Genomic DNA, 22,665 nt, shown 5'->3' with positions numbered 1-22,665 from the left:
CATAACGTGGACTGCGTTCTTGTGCCCCTCCCAAGTGTAGCAGACAAAAGTGAGTTTACTGTAGATAATTCAGTACAACTGGCTATTGATATTTTTATATGCCTTTATGGAAAACCATGTTTTTGCCACATGTGTGCCCTGCGCTTGTGACTGTACATTTTATGCATATGACTCCTCTTAACCCTTAGTGAATAAACTGTCTGATGCTCTGAATAAAGTCGTCTATTGCACGAGACTTTAGTCTGCCTCGTTTTTAGGCGCCATTCTCCCAGGTAACGTTGCCAACTAGAGCAGTAAATACTCTATTATGTACATTCAGGCCTGACACTGTAGCATAAGTAACCACAAAACACGCATTTTTTTCCTTGTATATTTATAAAACCAGTGTCAAGTTGAACTAAGCCGACAGGCTGTAGTCTGCTAACCTGGTTCTACCTAGACCCGGAGTCTCAAGACTTCTAAAAACTCTTTACTTCTTTTTAAAATAGATTTTATTTTCAATTATTATGGATTTGTGTGTGTGTGTGTGTGTGTGTGTGTGTGTGTGTGTGTGTGTGTGTGTATGAGTGTGAAGTGCCTGTGGAGGTCAGAAGAGGGCATCAGATCCCCTGGAACTGGAGTTATGGACAGTTGTAAGCCATCACATGTGTGCTGTAAATCAAACCTGTATCCTTCGCAAGAACAGTGAAGTGCTCTTAACTGCTGAGCTGTCTTTCTAGGATACAATGGAAAAATTATAAGTTTCATTATCAGAACCAGCTCTTCCTCCTGGAAAGCACAATGCTGTCACAGGGTTTGAGGAGTGTGAGGAAGAGAGCAGATGTGAGAAGCCGGTTTAAAGCGGATCGCACAGGCTACTGCTTGGCAGCAGAGTTGTAACTGATATGTTTTACTGAGAGGGCCCATGCTCAGGTTCTGACTTGTCTCATTTCCCTGTTAAGGCTCCACTCTTGCTCCTTAATCCCCAGGCTAGAACTTTCCAAAGGATGCACACAGCTCACACTCTGCTCCGGTTTCATCATCTGCTCATGTATTAGTCCACAGGGCAAGGCCTCTGTGGAGATACTAATGACATTTGGAGTGGTCAGGTAAACCAGGCAAGCCACATGATACCCCGCGTCCCTGAAGAACAGCTGGTGCTCACAATGACTGAGCCATCTCACTAGCCTCTGCTCTCTCAATTCTTATGATTTATGATGTGGACTTTGTGACCCATCACCTTTAAGTGGTTCTCTCTTAATGGGCACTTAACAGTTTTTTTTCACAGTTTCTCAAAATTATGAACAGTACTAAGTTACTAAGTGCACCGAAATTCATGCTTATAAAATCTGCAGATGCAGAAACGTGGACACTTTGGTCTGTGACTCTAACTTGCCCCACAAGAACGATCTGTGTTTAGTTGCCCATTTCTCCAAGTTCTACCATGGACACACTACAGTTTCAATAGTTGAAAGGGATTCTCAAGATTTTTTAAAATTTCCAATTCAAAGACTCATAAGCAAAGTTAAGATTTGGATCTATGACAATATTAATCTTTCTTTTTAAAATGTATTTTTATTTAATTTTCATGTATACTTGGTTTTGGCTGACCATCGTCCCCCGCTCTTCCCTGCCCCCCATCTCCCTGATGTGCTCCACCCTTTCCTGCCCCCCATCCCTACCTAACCACTCCTTTTCTACAAGTGCAAAATCCTCGTCATCTTCCTGGCTGTGAGTAAGTTCCAGGATCCAGCCTTTAACTATTCCTTTAGTAACAGAGTGTCCCCTAACCAAACAGCTACTCTCCTAAGCTCAGTTACACAGTGACCATCTAAGTTCACTGGTGGGAAGGCGGAAGAAAGTGAAAGGCACACTATTTTCCAAGTCACTACCCGAAACATCAAGACTTAGGTGTCTCTGGTGTGGATTCTCCCCTTGCCCTGCTCTCTGGGAAATGTCAATAACCGCAGCAGACCTTTGAACAGGCAGGGAAAACAGAAAAGCTAGCCTAGCCACAGAGAACGGCTCCCATGACACCCTCTGAGAAAAACAGAACTATCGTCATTTTAGGCGCTGACTTAGGGTATCTTCCGAGAATCCAACTTACATTCTACTCAATTCAAGCACTACTGGGCTTCAGTCTATGGTCTCAAGAATGTTTAGCATTAGGACGCAGAGCATCTGGTCTTGTATGTCAGTGGCTTCGCCACAACACGTTAGCAGGAGACAGTCCTGTAACATTCCTGAAGCAATTCGGGTACCAGAACTGTTTGAAATATGATTCTGTAGCTTTCAATGGTAATGATGATAAATGTCTAAGCATTAGCTAGGAAATAAAAGGCTGGATGAGTTTTCTGTGAGGATTAAAAACAAAAGTCCCCAACCTGCCAGATAAAACACAAACAAGGATCGAGCAGGATCTAGAGCTACAGGGATATTCACTGTCTTTGATTGATAATTCTAATCCTGAAGAATTAATCACTGCTGTACCCATGGGCTCATGTGAAGAGACCTCAGCAAAGTGTATATTACAGTAGGAAGTACCTGGAGACATCTTAAGAGGCCAGCAATGAGCTTACTTAACTGGTTAAATGAATTATGGCCCAGTGATAATTTATTAACCAGTACTAACAATGGTCATTTATCTAACAAACATATTAATGCCAGGCACTGGCACATTTAGTAACATAGTCCTTGCACTAAGCCTGGGAATTGGCATTAGTGTTGCTTCCTTTGAGAAATGAGGAAACTGATGCACAGGGAGAGAAAACAACCTGCCTAAGGTGGCATAGCTGGGAAGGGGCACAGCTTGGAGGATCCAACATACCTGCACTGACATGCACATACCTACGGGACATGCACAGAGATACCTACTTAAAAATAAAGTAAATCTTTAAAATAATGTTATGTTCAAAATGTAGCCAATATTAATAACATCATTTGAACCCTTAAAACATTTTACTAACCATGTACAGAAGTGAATTCTATAAAGCAATATTCTAAATTTTTCTTTTAAATTATATTGCTTGTAATTCAGTTTCTAAAATTATTAACAATTATATATGCTAAATAGAGATTTGTTTGGAATGTATATGTTTATATATACATACATGCCTTTTAAACATATCATATATATGTATATATTATTGCATGTAAAAAATCATATGGGAACACTGTTTCAATAAAACTAAATCTGAAAAAAAAGCAAGCCTTTGTAAATATGTCATAGTTTTAGGGAAAGGGAACATTCTAGCTACCTTTTCTCCCACTTTCTTTCTTTCTTTTTTTGTTTTTGTTTTTGGAGATAGAGTCTCTCTGTGTTAGCGTTGGCTGTCTTGGACTTGCTTTATAGACCAGGCTGGCCTTGAACTCATGGCGATCTGCCTGCCTCTGCCTCCCGAGTGCTGGGATTAAAGGTGTGTACCACCACACCCGGCCCTACCTTTTCTTTTTTTAACATTTTTATTTAGTGTGCGTACGTGCATGCATATGTGCTTTATGTGGAGGAGTCAGGTCTCTTCTCTCACCACGTGGGTCCCAGGGTTGCCAGCTGTGGCAGGAGGCAACCTTTACCAGCTGAGCCAGATCACCGGCCCCTCTAGATTTCTACTCTAGTAATGAATTCTTACTGGGAAAAATTACTGAGAGTTTGTTTTATTTTGTGCTTGGTCTACTAGTCTGAAACAGATCAAAAGGAAGCCCTTTACGCTAGCCAACCCACACCACAGAGCCAATGGGCAATCAGCAGATGCACAGCCCTTTGTTGCCAGGAGTCTTGGGTTCCATAGTGATTGGTATCACTATTATAACATAAAGGATTATATGTCTGCATCTAAAAACTGCCAATTGAAACCAATAAAGTAGCTAAACAGAATTCTACTTTATTTTCCCTCAAACATCTTCCTTAAGTGACTTTCTTACCCCTAAACTGACAAAAGGAAAAGCTTCTACACTTACAGTGTTGTGCTATTTTCTCATTGCATTTGGGACCTGCCTGCAACCCATGGTGATGCTGTGACTTTCTTGGATGACCATTTTGCAGGTTCTGAAATCCTGCACAGTTCCCATTTACCTATCTATTAACACCACTCTGTAGTCCCAAGTTTTACATACTGGAAAGGGAGTCAGTGAATACATAGCATATCAAGCTTTGGTAAACCTATTTGACTCCTTCCTACCATATATTCTACCAGCTAACACATGAACTGGACAGTTATCTTTCTAAGAGAAAAGACCATATAACAGAGGTCAGCAAGATCATAATGGGTAAATGCTTTCAAGTGAGTCTTACTTAACAGCAAGATTTTCTTTATTAAATTAATTCAAACCACTGTGAATCTGAACAGAGGAAACCTGGGTCATACAGAGAAACAGGAATCCAAGAGCAGGAGCTGGGAACACGGATTCTGTTGGTGAAGAGCTTTAATGCACAAGCTGAGGACTCAGGTTTGGACCCTCAGTGCCAGAAAGAAGCCAGGTAAGGTTTGCACATATAACCTCAGAGGTGAGGGAGGGAGAGAACACTCAGACGGGCCCCTACAATTCACTGGCCACCTAGTGCAGCCGAATCAGTCAGCATCAGTTCACTGAGAGCTCTCCCCCCAAAAACAAGCCACCCAATGTCTTCCTCTGGCTTCCACAGATATGTACATATGCACATGGTGGGCGAGTACACTAGTGCACACACATCTACATAAAGAAATAACAGCTGAAAGTAGCATAACAATATGCCAATGCACAAAGCATGCATTTGCTATTATTAAAATATGCTGCATTTCTAAATACTAGCTTTCATAATTCATGAGTATATGTATAGATATCTTAACACATAATAAAATATTTTATAAAGTTACCAGTCACTAGTAGAGCCATGCTGTCCTGAGAACATTGATTTTGGATTATAATAAACCCTATGACAAAAGATGGATATAATGCAAAATGCAGGGCACATCCCAGCAAGACTGTAGCAATAAGCCTTCTGGAGAGCACTCCCCCCTTCCTGTGTATAACACACTCAAACAACTAAAAAAAATTGAAGGTTTTTCTCAAAAATTCATTCAAAAATTCATATTTCCCCACATGGTATTCCCTAGGAATGGTAGAAATGCCCAATTAAGAGAATGTTACAGTTACAAGGAACAGTTATTAGCACATTAGCTGACCATTAGTGATAGATATGCTCAAAACAGGAAGTACAATAAAAGTAAAGAGAAATGCAGAAAGAGAATGCCAGCCATTTTCTCACACCCAGGGCAAACAAAGCAACGAAACAGCGCCCCAGTGCATAGCTCCAAAACAAAGCCTTCTCAGAGAGAACTGCAATCACTGTTACCCATTTGCTGCCAGTTAAACGTTTCCAACCACCAAGATGACATCAGGCCTGCATACCAAGTTCATCGTGCAAACTGCTACCGCCTACAGCAGATGTATGGTCATGTGAGGCGTCTAAGTGGACACTCCCTTTTCTCACCAGCAAGGAGGCACTAGCACTGAGCACTGGAGCCTGGGATGGGGGGCGGGACTGCACTTTGACCTGGGCTGTGGACTGCTGGCCTTGCTGACCATCTTGAAGGCTAGGAGAGAACATGGATTGGGGAGACATTACAGGGAAGAAAAGAGAAAACAACAGCTAGAATGAAACCAATATAGCACGCTGATTTCAAAAATGACACTTTTTCAAATAACCTAAGAAAGCCAAGAAGCTTTGAATAATTACACAGTTGATTCTCGTCCCGGTCCTTAGCAATCTGAGTCATAGAGAGGAAGGCAGTGACTGTCAATCGGCAATGCTCCTCCAGCGCAGGCCGACTAGAGTGCAGAGTGAAGCAAAGAGAGCAGCAAGGAGCCCGGGGTGTACGCAGTGACGTGGCTCGGTGCTGGGCTCCTACTGGTAAAATTTACCTTGCGAGAACTTTGCTGTTTCCTCTCTAATGTTCTAAAATCTCAGATTCAAACAGACAATAAAACAAAGTTTCTACACATGTGAAAACTAAAGAATGGCTATCAAATCCAACTAAATACAATGCTAAACAAAAGAATACCACAAACTACTGCATAAGAATCAGAATACACGACTCAACTGAGTGAAACAGTGGCCAGAGGGATATTGAAGGAGACTTCATATAAATTTTTATTTATAAAAGCATCTGTATTCTGAAATAAATCTACATGTGTTATAGATAACACATACACAAAAATGTTCTTATAACCAATTTACATTCTTTTCCAGTCCACACTGTATTCTCATTAACAAGAATCCATTATTTTAAAAAATCTTAGTAACTGGGAAACCTTAATTTCTCAACAGATATTTCAGTGTTATTATAAGTTTTATAAAATTTCAAAAAAATTAGTATTTTGTTAGAATAAATTTATCATTTATAAAACTAATTTTTCTGTTATTTACTCACTTGCTTTTATGATTATTTAAGATAATATGAATTTCATTGTTTATATTTTTAATATATGATTTACTCTAATTTAAGCTAATGAAATTCTGAAATATTGTAACTTTCACATCATTCTACACAAGATGCCCCAGCAATGCTCCACTCAGTGACGTTAGGGTACTCGGAGCAATCCCAGAGGCGTTGAGTAAAATAACTAGACACTACAGCAAAGCGAACATTACCTGAGATGGCCTTGTGTAGCTATCATTTCTAATGATGTCATTTTCTACTATGTTCTCTCTGACCTTTTGAATGTACTGCAATTATCCCTTTGGTCCTGTTGACCGACATGGAAATAAAAGGCTGAGCTGTGGCTACGGCAAGAGATACTTTGAAACTGACGGTCTCACTCAGCCAAGCCTGGGATGTTTAAATAAATGTTAGTTCTTCACGCATGCCAACTGTATTTCTTTTTTTTTTTTTTATTAAATTTTATTATTCAGATTATATCCTAGTTGTTATCCCTTCACTTGTATCTTTCTGTTCCCTTCCCTCCCTCTTTAACTCTATTCCCCTCCCCTAGACCAACTGTATTTCAAGTTCAATAACCACACACCACAGTCAGTGGCCACCAACGTGGTCAGAAGCTAATCATGACTGCCTGCCATATAGGACAGCGTGGAGTATGGAATGTTCATCCCATCACAGAAGGCCGATATCAGCACGTTCACGCTTCAGCCTCTGAGAAGTCCATTCTACAGGGCACAGGCATGCATCTCTATGAGACGCGAGCCTGCGCACTCTGGCTGTGTTCACACTGGCATTGCTCAGGCACGCTCCAAAGCCTCTGCTCAGTAGTTCCCTCAGAATACTTTCCCAGGAGCTATTAGTCAAGAGAGAACAGCGTGAGGCTGGTAATGCAGTTTAGTGGCGGAGCCTTTGCCTACATGTGTCAAACCGTGGGTTCATCTCTAACATTGGAAATTTAAAAATGAAAAAAAAAGATGATCTTGTTAATTGAACAGTTTTATCTTCCATACATGGCTCATCAGAAGCAATCTAAACTTATCCATGAATTTCATCAAAATGAACAAGTTTCACATAAAAACACAGGGAAAAAAATCCCAGGAAATTCAAATATTATAGACTTTCAGCTAACAACTCCAAAAAAATTGTACTCAACTTTTCCTATTTTTTCACCTAAAGTCATAAGCAAAGATCATGTCAAATATAGTCACAATTTAATGTGAATAGATCTGAGAATATTTTGTTAGGTTACCAATGCACAATGTCTATCCAAATACACAAAATGTTTTCAAAATATTAAGTAGTGCATCAAAGTCAAGGATATTATCCAAAATCTATTAATATAGCTATTGAGTTTTAAACATCAAAAGACAGTAATCAATGTTTATATCCCTTCATTCTTCGTCTCAAAGCCCTCGTCGGCAACAGGAAAGGCTGGCTATTAGCACAAGTGGCTGAGAATCAGATTCCGGGAGGGCGGTACTAGCTTTAGACTCACAGGCGTGAGTATGACATGAATGTCTCCCCTCCCTTCTCTTCATTTTTAGTAAATGCTTTATCACACAGTAATAAAATCTAAGCCTGTCATTATGGGCTGGCAAGCAAGCATGCTGATATAGTCTCAATTTAAATGACACACAGCTGGTCTTGGCCATCCCTTCCTCTACACGTGGAGGTTGCACCTGGCAATTCTGTTTTACACTGTCAGATACCTTAGTGTCTCCCCTACTAAAATATAAATTCTAAGAATATGGCTCCATTATTCCAAAGAATATACAGGTTCCAGAGAAGAGAATGTCTTGAGTAAACACACACACACACACACACACACACACACACACACACACACACACACACGATGAACTCCTCTGAGTATAAAGTGACTTCGTAGATCTAACCATAGTTCTGAACCCTGACTGTAACCTCATTTTATTATAGGTCTTTTAATCTCATATTTTAAATGAAGCTAAAGACACACTAAAGCTGTTTGTTCTTTACTGAAGGGAGATGATTTCTTTCTACTCTAGTCTAACAAAGACTCAAAAACATGACATTTAAGGTAATAAATATCAAACTCTTTATGTTATAAAGAACTTTTATTGTTTGTCATTGTTTTAGCGCTAGTCACTAAGAAGAATTAGCTAGGGCCTAAAAAAATCCTATCTACAAAGTTAACTTAATTTAAAATCTGTAGAAGTAATTCTTACAGAGCTTATTATAATGAGATTTTTAAAAGCATTCAAACTCTTTTCGTGAGGAAGCTATTGATTTAACACTTGTATATATGTATTTTATCACAGCCCTTTTAGGTGGTTAAGTTACTCAGTAGAGTTTACTTCAGTATTTTTCTGAAGTTTGCTTCCTTTGATCCTAGTTACCTACAGTCAACATCAATCTGAAATCATGAAACTGAAAATCAGAAATAAACAGCCATACTTTTTAATGCCTTACAGATGTGTGATTGCTCTCTTTTGTTAGTAGTCATTGCTGTTGCTTTCCTGCTGTGCGGAACTCATAGATCACAGTGCACCACAGGCATGAGTCAAGGCGGGGAAAACAAGCCACACAAGTGGGTTCATATCAGCCATGGCTTCGGGATGCTGTACGAGCCTTTTAGACCATTTCCACTCTGCCCCTAGATAACTACTACAGGAAATTTACTGCTACTTATACAGCAACTGTAGTAGAAGTGTTCTATACATGCGCTACTCATTTTTGACAAAATGTTTTCCCAAAGTTGAAGTAGTCATTCTATTGTATATTTAATTAAGGATAACATTATTATTCAGTAGTTCACACTGAAGAACAACAGCAATTTACTTCACTTGGGAATTTTTCCAATTGCAAAAGGCAATTTACTAAGTTGGTATTTCTCCTCGGTCTTTACAGCCACATGCTCTTTTTTTCACCCATAATAAGGTCCATCTATTTAGACACGTGCAACATTTGTATTGGAAATACCCTGGAGCTGCAACAAACCTGCTTGTTGACTACAAGAAAACGATTTTCGGGCAAATGTACGCCCTTTAGAAGTGCATTCTCAACCATTTTCTAAGATGTGCTATATTTAAAACTCTGGAAAGAGGGGAAATACTGTGTGGCTGGAGTTGGAACAGTAATGCTAGTATTCCACCAGGGAGAGAAAGAAAACTACCCTGTCCACGTTTGCTCGGCAAGTGAGACTAGTAGGCATAGTCATGGCAAAGGATGAAAAAAAAAGTAAGACTAAGTAGGTTAAAAATGTTTATAAAAGGAAAACACAGAGAAGCAGGAAGGCAAAGGAGCTATCTACAGCAAGTATTACTCAAAGGGCAAAAAAGGGGAGAAAAGCAGCAGGAGACGCATGCCCAGTCCCTGCCCATGGGGACTGTGCCCCACATTCACCAACAGAAAGAAGAGTCCTGCCGGCAGGGAAGGAGGGCGAGGACACAGGAGTCGAGGGCTCACAAAAGTTCCTACAACACACATGTCTTTACTCTAACTCCATTCCCACTCTTATGTCTTAACTATTACCTATATACATATATATTTTGTGAAGTTGTGTATTATTTAAGGAATTAGAGAATAAAGGTGACGTTTCTGGATATAATGTGAAACTTAACAACAAAAGAAGCCAAGTTTTAAATCTCAGGGGAATATAAAATGAATTTTTAAAAAAACAAAATTTTGCTATTCTGAAAATCAAGTTTAAGAGGAGGAGGAAGGCTTGTGTCTTTTAACCAGCAACTCCTCATGGAAGCTAATCTTCCTCACAAAGCTGAGAAGCCTGAGTTGGAGCGTGGCATGAAAAGAACTTGAGCAATGGAGCTTCAGGCAGAGCGGTGAAGCACACTGCGTGCGTGCCACGTAAGCACACACACGGTCATGTCATGTTCACGTTTGCCCTTTTGAAATGAAACATAAGTCTTTCAAGAAGATCTTCGTAATTCTAAATCACGATTCTTAAAATTCCCAAAAATTCAGCAGGAGATTATCTCCAACATCGTAAGTGCTCGTTCTCTAATTTAAGAACACTGGAAAAATAAAAGGTTTTAATACACAATAGAGGTTGAGAAATTCAACACATGTCTAATTGTAAACAGGTATGCAGCCGACCATACTTTACATAAATATTTAGTCTGTGTCCTTCACTAAGTTCAAACTTTACAGTATAAATAAGATAAAATATAATCTTTTAGTGACATGGAATAATCAAACTGAATCCAGTGAGATTTTTACTTCTCAATAAGGTCACCACTTGTCCTGTAATTGTTCATATTAAGCACTGTGAAGACACTGCATCAATATAATGACTTTAGAGTAGGGAAAAGAATAAATCAAACTTAACAGCTATGTTTTCATTTCTATTACTGCTAACGTGCTTTTGCAATTTAAAAACTGGGCAAAACCAGTCTGACAGCGTTGTTTAAACAGTGCAACAGAAGACATGCACAATGCAGTAGGCTCGTGGTCACATGCAGAAGAACCTGAAAGAGCTGAAGATGCACCGAAGAGAACGAAAGACAAGCAAGGCTTTTCAAACGCTTGCCTGGGTCAGAAGGTTCACTGCATGCATGCTGAACTTGGTGGAATTGTAAAATACCATACCTTAGGGGCGATCCGATGAGCAAGGTAGGAGGGGTAGGGTTACTCCCTGCATTGTGCCGGCGCCGTACTGCCTGGCGCCTAAATGTGCTGCGTTCACGGCGAAAAGCCACTGCCTCCTCGCTGGCCTGTGCTGCTGTATCAAGACAGACTTAGGTCAAACAGAAGCCTAGGTCAGAGATGACAATAGCAGCTGAGCCTGCCTCTCTCGACTTCCCACCCTCGCAGGAGAAGGGACACTTGGCCTTCTGTCACACCAGGGAATACACACAAAGCATGTGCCTTGCCTTTTCTTCAAAGTTAGTGTTTTGGAAAATAACATTTTGGATCAATTCCTGACCTCACCATTCTCTCTTCATCCTCAAGTTCCTATTTTGAGATCTCTGCTGCTTTAAATGTTTTCCTGAAAGCCTCCTTATTTTTGGCACATTTCTATTCTCTGTTTAATTAAGTCAGTCTTTAAAAAAGTTAGTGTCCCTAATGGGAACGGAGTACTCCCTTTTCTTGTGAGACTAGTAAAAGCAGCACAGACACACAGATGCTCCCTGACTTGGATGGGGCCACAGTCTGATCAACCATCATTAATCTAATGCACCAAGGGCCCAAAGTGCACTCAACACACAGCACACACCACTTAGCTTGTACATTCCTGAGAGCTCCAGTGCCCCCAAGGCTGAATGCGAGCTGTGAGCTGTGGCTCCTATCACTCACCTAGGAGAAGAGCAAACTTCAAAACTCAAGAGTATGGTTTCTACCTTTGAATCACCATCAAGGTAAAAAACCGCTGAACCATCCTGCTGCAGACTATTCTTGTAGACACCAAAGATAGGGCGGCAAGCTGCATCCCAGCACTGACTCTAAATTGGCAGAACCGGTTTGTCAAATACTCAAGGTAACATAAATATTTCTTAACTGAAAACTGCTTTATCAAAACTTTATTTAAAAACTTTAACGCCCTGGTCCTAGCCTACTCAACATTAGGAAGCAGAAATGTAAAATAATCAAATGTGAGCATCTGTCAACTGTTCTTCCCCAGTAATCTCAGTGTTCTGCAAATCTTTTGAGTTTGAGAAAAGAATTTTTTATGCTACATATGAGTAAAGAAAACAGAAGTTCATACAGAAACACTTTTTCAAACATAAAAGTCCTTTAAATGTGAAACGGTTATTATTTGTATGTGAAAATCATACATGTCCAATGAAACCATGAAGCTCATTGGGTCAGGACTGCACTAATGCAGTAGCCACTAGCCAGCCAGGAGTGGTTATTTGATTTTATATTAATGGAAACTAAGAATCCATCAATCTACTCCTGAGGCACAGCTAACACTCGGTAGTGACGTGGTGCAAGTGCTTGGCACTGCTGGACGACTCCGACACAATGGAGAACGGATGCAGACAATCAAGGTGCTGCTTCATCAGCATGATCTGCAGAGCACGTTCTGACCTCTGACAACCGCAACCTCGATGAGATGAAAATGCACAACACGTCAGAGAAGCACGCACTGACCAAGAGGTCACCAGATGGTGAGGGAAGACAGGACAGTGAGGTGGGCAGTTCTTAGACACCTGCACAGCTGAGCCAGCTTACAGTACAGTTACTAGTGGGAACTCAACTTAAGAGCTACCTTGTGAACTGTTTTACTGAAAATTTCTATTCTACAGCTGAAATAAACTATATCCTAATTTTCCAAACTATTACTTATAACAAACTATTATAATCAGTTTCACTGGTTGAATCAACTTCATTATAGAATCTTCAAACATTCTCACAAATGTTTGCATCTTGCAAATAAACAGAAAATTAAACCCAGACAAAATTTATGAGCTAACTCTGGGAAAGCAGCATGTGATCACTGAAACGGGAAATGGACTTCTCTATTAATCTCTTTGAGGACTTAGTGGTATTATTCTTACAGAACGGCTAAGACTCTAAGAAGGACAAGAAACTTAACAACAACAACAAAAATCAAGCAAAAGCTCTGAGTGTCTAGTTTAGTGAAAAACTCTGTTGGCTGTGTTGGAGATGAGTCCGTGCTTAAGAACACTGGCTACTCTTCCAAAGCCCCTGGGTTTGATTCCCAGGACCCATACAGTGACTCACGATCACGTCTGTAGCTCCAGTCCCAGGGAACTGATGCCCTCTTCTAGCCTCTGCAGACACCAGGCACACAGACAGCACGCATATTCAGGCCAACACTTGTATACATAAAATAATAATAATAAAAATACTTTGTCTTCTTTAAAAAACACACCTTTGAGTAATTATACACATTCATATTTTAATCTACAAAATAGTTCCTCCTAACTCCAGTGATATCCCTCCAAAGTACAGGGATAACAGGTGTATGCCACCATGGATGGTCTATATTTTCATAGTGATGTAGTCTCTTGAGGTTCATGCTTAAATGCAATTCATAACATGAGATGAGTAGCCCAAGATACTTGGAGCTCTATCCTCTGGAATGGTCTACTCCTGACTATTACAAAGGAATGTTGAATCAAACCTTAGGGTTCTTTCTATTTTATTTCAGGGAGTTACAGAGAAACTACACATTTGTGTGCAACTGTTTGGTATGGCAATTTCTGCTTATATGAATATACTAAAACATTATCCACTGGCTTTATAAAGGCAACAAGAAAATTAACAAAGCTGTGTACACTTAGTGATCCTGGAGGGGCAGGAGCCGAAGCTACCCACAGCATCTCAAAAGCTTGCAAGTTCTGAGCCTAAGTAGGCAAAGCAGTTTCTACACACTATTTCACTTGCACAGCCTGTAGATTATGGAAAGTATTCACAGGTTAGGAATATCTTCTAGGGCCAGAATAATACAGTTCAGTTAACAGAGTGCTTGCTCACACGCATGAAGGCCCGTGTTTGTTCCGCAGTGCCACGTAAGAGTCAGAATTTCAAGGTTACAGTCGGGCACACGGCAAGGCTGAGGCTGGTCTGGACTGAAGGGCCCTGTCCCCATGCCTCACTAGTTACTTGTAGTAGGCCCCTTTCGCAACACCTCAACTGCTGCTTCAGTAAGAAACTGAGGTAACAAGGAGCTACTTAAGAAAAGTGTTCTTTTCATTCTAGAAAAAAGGAATATATCTAACGGAGACAAAATAAAGTGTGTGTTTGTTGCCTCAAATGGAAACAACAAATGTTATTAGGAACTAAAAATTTTAAGAACTGAGACTAAAGTACAACACAAGTATTTATACATCTTAAAAGCCAGGACATTTGCAACATTCAAGAACAGACTAGGATAGGTTAAGGTCAAACTTTCACTTAATTACCACGTAAAGAAATGAACAATAAATTTATCTTGCAAAAATACTCTAAAAGTAATTCTAAAAGAAATTCTAAAACATGAATTCTAAAAACAAAACAAAACAATGTTTTGGTGTAGGCACAGAAACCCACTTTATCTAAACAGCCTTCCTTTTCTTACTTTCTATATTAGCCAAGAACACTGTGAACCATGGTATTTCTGGAAAGACTCTGCTCTAATAAAGAAATGAATGCTCATCATCATCATTTTCATGGTGTCCAAAGAACAATTCAATTCTCAGTGAAAAACAATCCCCATGTGTGCAAACACATTAAGTAGCCACTCCATTTCTGTCAAGTCATCAAAGAGCAAATAACAAAATTATCAGCTGTGCTCTGAGTAACACAATTTGCATATCCTTACTGCTAGTTTCCATAATCGTAGGAGCCAAGCAAACATAACTGGACAGATGAAACGCTGAAGAGAAACTAAATGATGGGGCTGGAGAGGTGGCCCAGTGGTTCAGAGTGCTTGCTGCTCATGCACAGGACCAGAGTTGAGCTCTGAGAACCCAGCCCCAGGGATTATTCTGCCACCAAGAGCACCTGCACTCACGTGCACATAACCACGCACAGATACAGACACACAATTAAAAACAAAGTGAAGCCAGGCTCAGGGCACACAACTTTAATCCCAGGACTAAGGAGGCAAGGGCAGGCAGATCTCTATGAGTTCAAGTCAAACCTAGTCTACGTAGTGAGTTCCAGGACAGCCAAAGCTACAGAGTTAAGATTGTGTCTCAAACAAAAAACAAAACTAACGATGATGATTGACTGATTGATTAATGATATAACAATAATTTAAACCACCAATAAATATTTTTAAGAAAACATTTTAAGAAAAAGTACTTAAATAATACTCCAGAATCTAATACACAAGAACAGTTGCTAACTGGTACAGTTCTTTTAAATCACAGTACGATTACTGACGTTCACTGACGGTGCTACTTGAACTCACTCCTCAGCTGAAGGTGGCCTTGAATTTCTGATCCTCATGCCTCCACCTCCTGAGTGCTGGTATTACAGTATTACAAAGCCCGCAGCAGGGACAGGGTTTAAATCTTTTGTGAATGGTTCAAAGACACTGACTTTCTTCTTCCAGAAAAGCGCATTCACATACAGCTCACAGACAGCCTTATAAGCAGCAATTATTACAGATTAACTTGAGCAGCAGTGGCAGAAAAGGAACTTCCTGAAATGACTTTAAAGTACCCGTGCATTTTTACACAATGAATCTAAAATTAACAAAGCACTTTCACCCCCTAAGCCCATTAGTGTCTTTGGATAAACTGGGCCAGGCCTCAATGGTTACAACTCCTCTTTTGCAGCTGAGGAATCTGAGGCAGACTGAATGGCTTGGCTAGCATATTGAGGCAGTAATCAGAGGTGGAAGTAAGGTATGACCACTGAATTACTCGGAGCTCCACTGCTGCTGGAGAAAAAAGGGTGTTTGTTCCTACCTGGCAAATCCAACACAGACTGGTTTTGAGACTGTACATGTAGACACTGTTTTGAGTAGCAAGGGATGCAGCCTACAGGACAGTGACGCAAACAATGTATTTAAAACAATTTTATCAGGGCTGGAGAGATGGCTCAGTAGTTGAGACCCAGGTTCAATGCCTAGCCCCTATGTCCAGGCAAGGGGGCGAGGGGCAGAGAGAGTGAGAGAGAAAGGGGGAGAGAAAATGGCAGAGAAAGGGGGAAAGAGAGCGATGGAGAGTGGGGAAGAGGGAGAGAGGAGGAACGAGAGAGGCAGAATGGACAACACAGACCCATCACTCTTAGACCACTAGAAAAGATGTTGACAATGATACTCACATCAGTACGCACTAAAATTCTGTTGGTTTTAAAGGGGAATGAATGAACTCCTTCCTGCTATTTGCATCTTTCTGGAAGTTCAACGAAACCACAGCAAACCTTTGTATTCAGGGGTAATGGAGACAACATAAATCTCCAACACATTTAAGCCATTTTGTTTTGTTCTGATTTTCATTCTAAGCACAAGGAAAACAAATAAAGAAAACCCTAGCAGTACCTTCCTTTGACAAAAAAGCATTTTCAACTTCCCACATACTAGTGAGTTTCTTCAACTAAGCTGAGGTTAAGAGTTCAGTTCACTGTATTATTATTAATACTTAATGGATATTTTAAAAATACAAAAAAATTTGTAATCTGGAAATATGAGGACTTATATGGTCATAGAACTGTATGAAGAAGCAAATAACACTTTTCATTTGACTCTGTAAAACCACCAAACAAAACAAAACAAAAAGGAAGATGCACATTTGCTGTGGAGAGGAAACGGCAGCAGATGTGTGAAGATGTAATTTACCAGACACAGTACATCTTGCATGGGTGCTAACAACATTTACATTTTGGCAATACCAGTTATTTCAACAATATTTAGAACATACCATAGCATGCTCACACTCTCAAAATTTATTTTGATAAATTAAAGAATGAAGCTATCTTTTAAAACCTAGTGGATTCCTTGACACCATGAACAGACACATATGATACAGTTTCTCTGAAAAGCCCCTTTAGTCCTTTAGATCTCTTATAAATACACAGTGACATCCAGGTCAAAAATTCCAAGAAATTTAATTACTATAAACCTACTCAGTAATAACAACCACTTCAGATACAATTAATCTCTAATATATAGGTTAGAGGACTACTCTGATAGCTCCTTCACTACTAAAAATAATTTTTTTACATTCCCATTAAAGTCAATTTTTGTTAGAACCTTACCAGAAACTGAAAGAAAAACAAGAACATTTCCACAATATGACCTTTAAAATACTCTATATCTAGAGTCTAGAATTCTTTGAGGTTAAGTGTAGAAATGTTTGAAAATGCTTGCATAAACAGAACATTATCACAGCAAATGACCATGACCTTTAAAGACACATGTGTGCTAACAACAGGAGGCCTCATTCTCACTCTACCTAGAAGAGACTTCATAATTAGCAAAACAGGCAATAATCCACTTGGGTAGGAGGAAAACAGGAAAAAACACCTCTGAAAAAAAAGGTCAATACACACTGATACAAATAACATCACCTATCCAACTTCGTACAATTCCCCCAAAGCCTGAAATCAGTAAGTTACTGCTTTACCCAAGCAGCATCACCACACCAGAGACACCATGCATCTATTAACAGATTAAAAATGTAATCTAGCTGACCGTGATGATGCACTACTTTAATCCTAGCACTCAGGAGGCAGAGGCTGTCAGATCTTTGTGAGTTTGAGGCCAGCCTGGTTTACATAGTGGGTTCCAGGCCAGCCAGGGCTACACACCAAGATTCTGTCTCAAAAATTAAAAAACAAATAATCACATAATAAAATGCTAATTAATATGAGTTATAAACTTCGACTTAATTAACTTTAAGGACAATGTACTATTGTAGGAAAGTATTTTTTTTTCCCTTAGTATCTAAAACTTGAATTAAGAGAAAAGCACAGAAACAGAAAAAGGGTTGTCTATAAAAGTACACCACCAGGACTATAGCAGCATTTGGAAGAATCTCATGTGACAGGGTGAGGTTCTGCCTCTGGAAGCTCCGCAGCACAGCATGGAAGTCATGGCTGTAAGTGGGTTGTCGCCTAATATACCTGCAGTACTGTTGCTATTGTACAAAGGATGAGAACTAAATGGGCTACTACTGGAAAAACTAGCTTAGGAAACGAAGGCAAGCACTAATAAACGGATGTGTCCCATAGAGAGCTGGGCCATGAGACCTCCATATCCTCACTGCTGGGCCATCAGCCTCCATATCCTCACTGCTGGGCCCTCAGACCTCCATATCCTCACTGCTGGGCCCTCAGACCTCCATATCCTCACTGCTGGCCATGAGACCACCATATCCTCACTGCTGGGCCATGAGACCTCCATATCCTCACTGCTGGGCCATCAGACCTCCATATCCTCACTGCTGGGCCCTCAGACCTCCATATCCTCACTGCTGGCCATGAGACCACCATATCCTCACTGCTGGGCCATGAGACCTCCATATCCTCACTGCTGGGCCATCAGACCTCCATATCCTCACTGCTGGGCCCTCAGACCTCCATATCCTCACTGCTGGGCCCTCAGACCTCCATATCCTCACTGCTGGCCATGAGACCACCATATCCTCACTGCTGGGCCATGAGACCTCCATATCCTCACTGCTGGCCATGAGACCTCCATATCCTCACTGCTGGGCCATCAGACCTCCATATCCTCACTGCTGGGCCATCAGACCTCCATATCCTCACTGCTGGGCCCTCAGACCTCCATATCCTCACTGCTGGGTCCTCAGACCTCCATATCCTCACTGCTGGGCCATCAGACCTCCATATCCTCACTGCTGGGCCATCAGACCTTCATATCCTCACTGCTGGGCCATCAGACCTCCATATCCTCACTGCTGGGCCCTCAGACCTCCATATCCTCACTGCTGGGTCCTCAGACCTCCATATCCTCACTGCTGGCCATGAGACCTCCATATCCTCACTGCTGGGCCCTCAGACCTCCATATCCTCACTGCTGGGCCCTCAGACCTCCATATCCTCACTGCTGGGCCATCAGACCTCCATATCCTCACTGCTGGGCCCTCAGACCTCCATATCCTCACTGCTGGGTCCTCAGACCTCCATATCCTCACCTCTGGGCCATCAGACCTCCATATCCTCACTGCTGGGCCCTCAGACCTCCATATCCTCACTGCTGGGCCCTCAGACCACCATATCCTCACCTCTGGGCCATCAGACCTCCATATCCTCACTGCTGGGCCATCAGCCTCCATATCCTCACTGCTGGGCCATCAGACCTCCATATCCTCACTGCTGGGCCATCAGACCTCCGTATCCTCACTGCTGGGCCATCAGACCTCCATATCCTCACCGCTGGGCCCTCAGACCTCCATATCCTCACCTCTGGGCCCTCAGACCTCCATATCCTCACTGCTGGGCCCTCAGACCACCATATCCTCACCTCTGGGCCCTCAGACCTCCATATCCTCACTGCTGGGCCATCAGACCTCCATATCCTCACCTCTGGGCCCTCAGACCTCCATATCCTCACTGCTGGGCCATCAGACCTCCATATCCTCACTGCTGGGCCATCAGACCTCCATATCCTCACTGCTGGGCCCTCAGACCTCCATATCCTCACTGCTGGGCCATCAGACCTCCATATCCTCACTGCTGGGCCCTCAGACCTCCATATCCTCACTGCTGGGCCATCAGACCTCCATATCCTCACCTCTGGGCCATCAGACCTCCATATCCTCACTGCTGGGCCCTCAGACCTCCATATCCTCACTACTGGGCCCTCAGACCTCCATATCCTCACTGCTGGGCCATCAGACCTCCATATCCTCACCTCTGGGCCATCAGACCTCCATATCCTCACTACTGGGCCCTCAGACCTCCATATCCTCACTGCTGGGCCCTCAGACCTCCATATCCTCACTGCTGGGCCATCAGACCTCCGTATCCTCACTGCTGGGCCATCAGACCTCCATATCCTCACTGCTGGGCCATGAGACCTCCGTATCCTCACTGCTGGGCCATCAGACCTCCATATCCTCACTGAAAACCGCGCCCTTTCCTAGGACTCTGTCAACTAGCAGGAGCAGCAGTGTCTACCTGCAGCAATCCTGGCCCTACTTACCTCCAGTGCTTGCATCTTGCTCTTCCCCTTCAGGAAATGCAACCTGGCTTGGCAAACTATTCCTAGAGCGAGTGACTGTCTCTAACTGGGAAGCGCGGCCCAGGAGAGACAGCTCATCCAGCACCTCTCCCTCTTTGGCCTCAAGGTCTGACTTGGAAGTGGTTAAGGGCTTCATTGTTTCCGGGGCCAGCAGCCTGTTTGAGTCATTCAAACAGGCCACAGTGCCACTATCCAAGCTCAGCACCCGAGCCCGAGTCTTGGCACTGCTTGTGCTGGAAGTCCTTCGAGTGGCCCTCTTTTTGGCAGTTCCCTCGGGGCCTGCATGAGCTCTGTGCGTGTGGTCTGAGTCTGTGCCCCGGTCCTTGCGGCCGTGTTTGGTCTTGAGGGCGCTGTATCTGCCCTCGGGAGACTGGCACGAATGAGAAGCAGCGCTGGAAGAGCTGTCACTGCTGAGCTGCTGGGCAGAATGAACACTCGGTGCCCTGCTCAAGTCGCTTTGATCACTAGAGTCCTCGTCGTGACAAAACACAGCGCTGTGTGGCTTGGTTCCAGAGACTCCTCGAAAGGAAACGTAGTCTCTGTGGCGACTGGAGTCAAAACTGCTGGCCCGTTTCTTCCCGGTGCGCCTCCTGCCTGGCTTGTGGGTAGATGTCGTCCGGTGGATTAAGCTGGAGGACTTGGGTCGGACGTCTCCTTCCTTCTGCCTCCCACCATCGTCTTTACAAACTTTGGAGTCTGTGGAAAGGCTGGGCTTCTCACTCTGCTCCTCTTTGCTCTCTTCACTTTGCTCAGGAGGCCTGTCCCCAGGGACAGTAAACTCATTTGCGTGGGGGTTTTTATTGGCATCTTCTGATGCAGAGCTACTGGGAGCTACATGGTCACCCATTTCCTCAGATGCCTGAGCATCTGGGGCCTCAGGAGGCCCAACAGGTGCACTCTCCTCTGGGGCAGCCTTGTCACTGCTAGTCCTCTGGTCACCAGCACCATGGCGCCTCTCCTCTGCTGAGTCAGCACAGCACTCTTTCTTCCGGGTGCTCTTCTTTCCCACTTTAGGAGATTCCTCATGCTCAGACAAGATGCTCTCAATGTGAGTGGAGCTGGTCTGCTCGCTTTTATAGCTGCTCAGAGTGCTGTTGGTGTCCCTGTCGGTCCCGCTGCAGTAGCTCTCCGTGGACCCACTGCTCCGTGTGCTCAGGCTCCTCAGGCTGTCCACGCTTTTTTCAGCATTCAGTGCCCTGCTCCTCCCACACTTTGTGGGTGGTTGGGAATTACTTTTTTTCAGATCCCCAGCAGGCTGAAATTCCGCAGGTGGGCAAGGCTTTTCCACTAAGGACTCTCTGGGTCCTGAGGAGGGCTTGGACAAGTCTAACTCACTAACTGGGTCTAAGCCCCGTCTCTGCTGGTAAAGAGGAAAGTCATTCAGTGACGAGTCAGGAAACGCCACGGCGGAGCTGGAAGTCCGTGGCACTCCTCGTGGCCGGTGTTCCTTCCTGTATGAGTGTGAATGGAGAGGTACGAGAGAAGCCACTTCCGTGTCACAGGCGCTGGACAGTGACTGATCAACATGGTGGTGCTGGCTATGACTTGGCAGGCTCACTTTGTCACTGACGTCCCTCGGTAAGTCCTGTCCACAAGAGGACAACGATGGCTGAATAGAAATGAAGGAGTCATTGGAGACCAGGCGGAAGAGCTTGCGGTCAGTCACCCAAATCTGTTTAAATACATTTGAAAATGTTAATATAGATGCATGATCAGCTTCTGTGCTGTCTAACAAAGGAAAGAATTCATAGCATACAGTAGTAAATCAAGTATAAGCAATCCTCAAGCAGTTCACCCAACAAGCCGGCCAGTCATCCCAGAGAGCTGCACAAAGAAACCATTCTAACTGACGGATGAACTCAACTTTCAAATCTTTTGGGTTCTTCAAAAGGCTTCTGTTGTGGGTGTGTGTCTGTCTGTCTGTCTGTCTGTCTGTCTCTGTGTGTGTGTGTGTGTGTGTGTGTGTGTGTGTGTGTGTGTGTGTGTGTTTGTGTTTTCTTCCCTCTTCCTTCTCTCCCTCTCTTTTGGAACAGGGTCTCACTATTTAACCCAGGCTAGCCTTGCACTTCAATTTCAGGTGTGCCCCACCATAACCTGCTGCAAGGTCTATTTCTAACTTACAAATAAGTAGCCTTGGGTTACCATTCTGAGCCTTTGTTTCTTCATCTAAAAGATGTGTGACCAACCTCACTAAGCAGCATGCAGGAATACACATATATAATTTTATGTATGTACATATATAATCAAAATTAATAGCATCTGTCATTATTATGCCTAAGAAAATACTTTAATTCTTTTGAAAAACTAATAGGATTATTTTACGATTTACTTTATTTTATATGCACAAGCTTCTTTTTTTGTTTTTTCGAGACAGGGTTTCTCTCTGTAGCCTTGGCTGTTCTGTACTCACTTTGTAGATCAGACTGGCCTTGAACTCAGTGATCCACCTGCTTCTGCCTCCCAAGTGCTGGGATTAAAGGTGTGCACCACCACGCCTGGCTTAAGATTATTTTAAAAATAAACAGAAACCTAGAATGGGGTCTCTAAAGTCATGTAGTGGGCAAAGTGCTTGGTGCATAAGCCTGGTCACCTAAGTGTGATGCAAGGAACCCATGTAGAGATGGAAGGACAGCCTAACAGCACACACCTGTCCTCTGACTTCCA

General features: G+C 42.6%; 1 protein-coding gene and 1 long non-coding RNA gene across 12 annotated transcripts in view; both read right to left on the bottom strand.

Annotated features, from left to right (window-relative positions):
- Pcnx1 (pecanex 1) overlaps positions 1-22,665 on the bottom strand; it is a 151,773-nt gene that overhangs the window by 64,724 nt on the left and 64,384 nt on the right. The window contains exons 6-9 of one of the 2 annotated variants that reach the window (XM_051148601.1): positions 21,866-21,873; positions 19,963-21,673; positions 10,983-11,115; positions 5,368-5,552 (exon numbers count right to left, since the gene is read on the bottom strand). In XM_051148601.1, the coding sequence (XP_051004558.1) occupies positions 5,368-5,552; positions 10,983-11,115; positions 19,963-21,673; positions 21,866-21,873 (2,037 nt within the window). Of the gene's footprint in view, positions 1-5,367; positions 5,553-10,982; positions 11,116-19,962; positions 21,674-21,865; positions 21,874-22,098; positions 22,108-22,665 lie in introns of both variants that reach the window. The other variant, XM_051148609.1, reaches the window with a different exon arrangement.
- On the bottom strand, positions 18,078-19,476 carry LOC127191501 (uncharacterized). 10 transcript variants are annotated; one of them, XR_007830901.1, is made up of 4 exons: positions 19,358-19,476; positions 18,610-18,669; positions 18,490-18,549; positions 18,078-18,103 (listed from the first exon to the last, which is right to left on the bottom strand). It is a non-coding gene; the product is annotated as an uncharacterized LOC127191501 (long non-coding RNA). The 10 variants fall into 10 exon arrangements; XR_007830904.1 differs by lacking the exon at positions 18,078-18,103 and adding an exon at positions 18,108-18,133; XR_007830903.1 differs by lacking the exon at positions 18,078-18,103 and adding an exon at positions 18,227-18,252.

This window comes from Acomys russatus, chromosome 1 (assembly GCF_903995435.1).
Source record: "Acomys russatus chromosome 1, mAcoRus1.1, whole genome shotgun sequence".
Taxonomy (NCBI): domain Eukaryota; kingdom Metazoa; phylum Chordata; class Mammalia; order Rodentia; family Muridae; genus Acomys; species Acomys russatus.
This window is presented reverse-complemented; position numbering and strand designations above follow the sequence as displayed.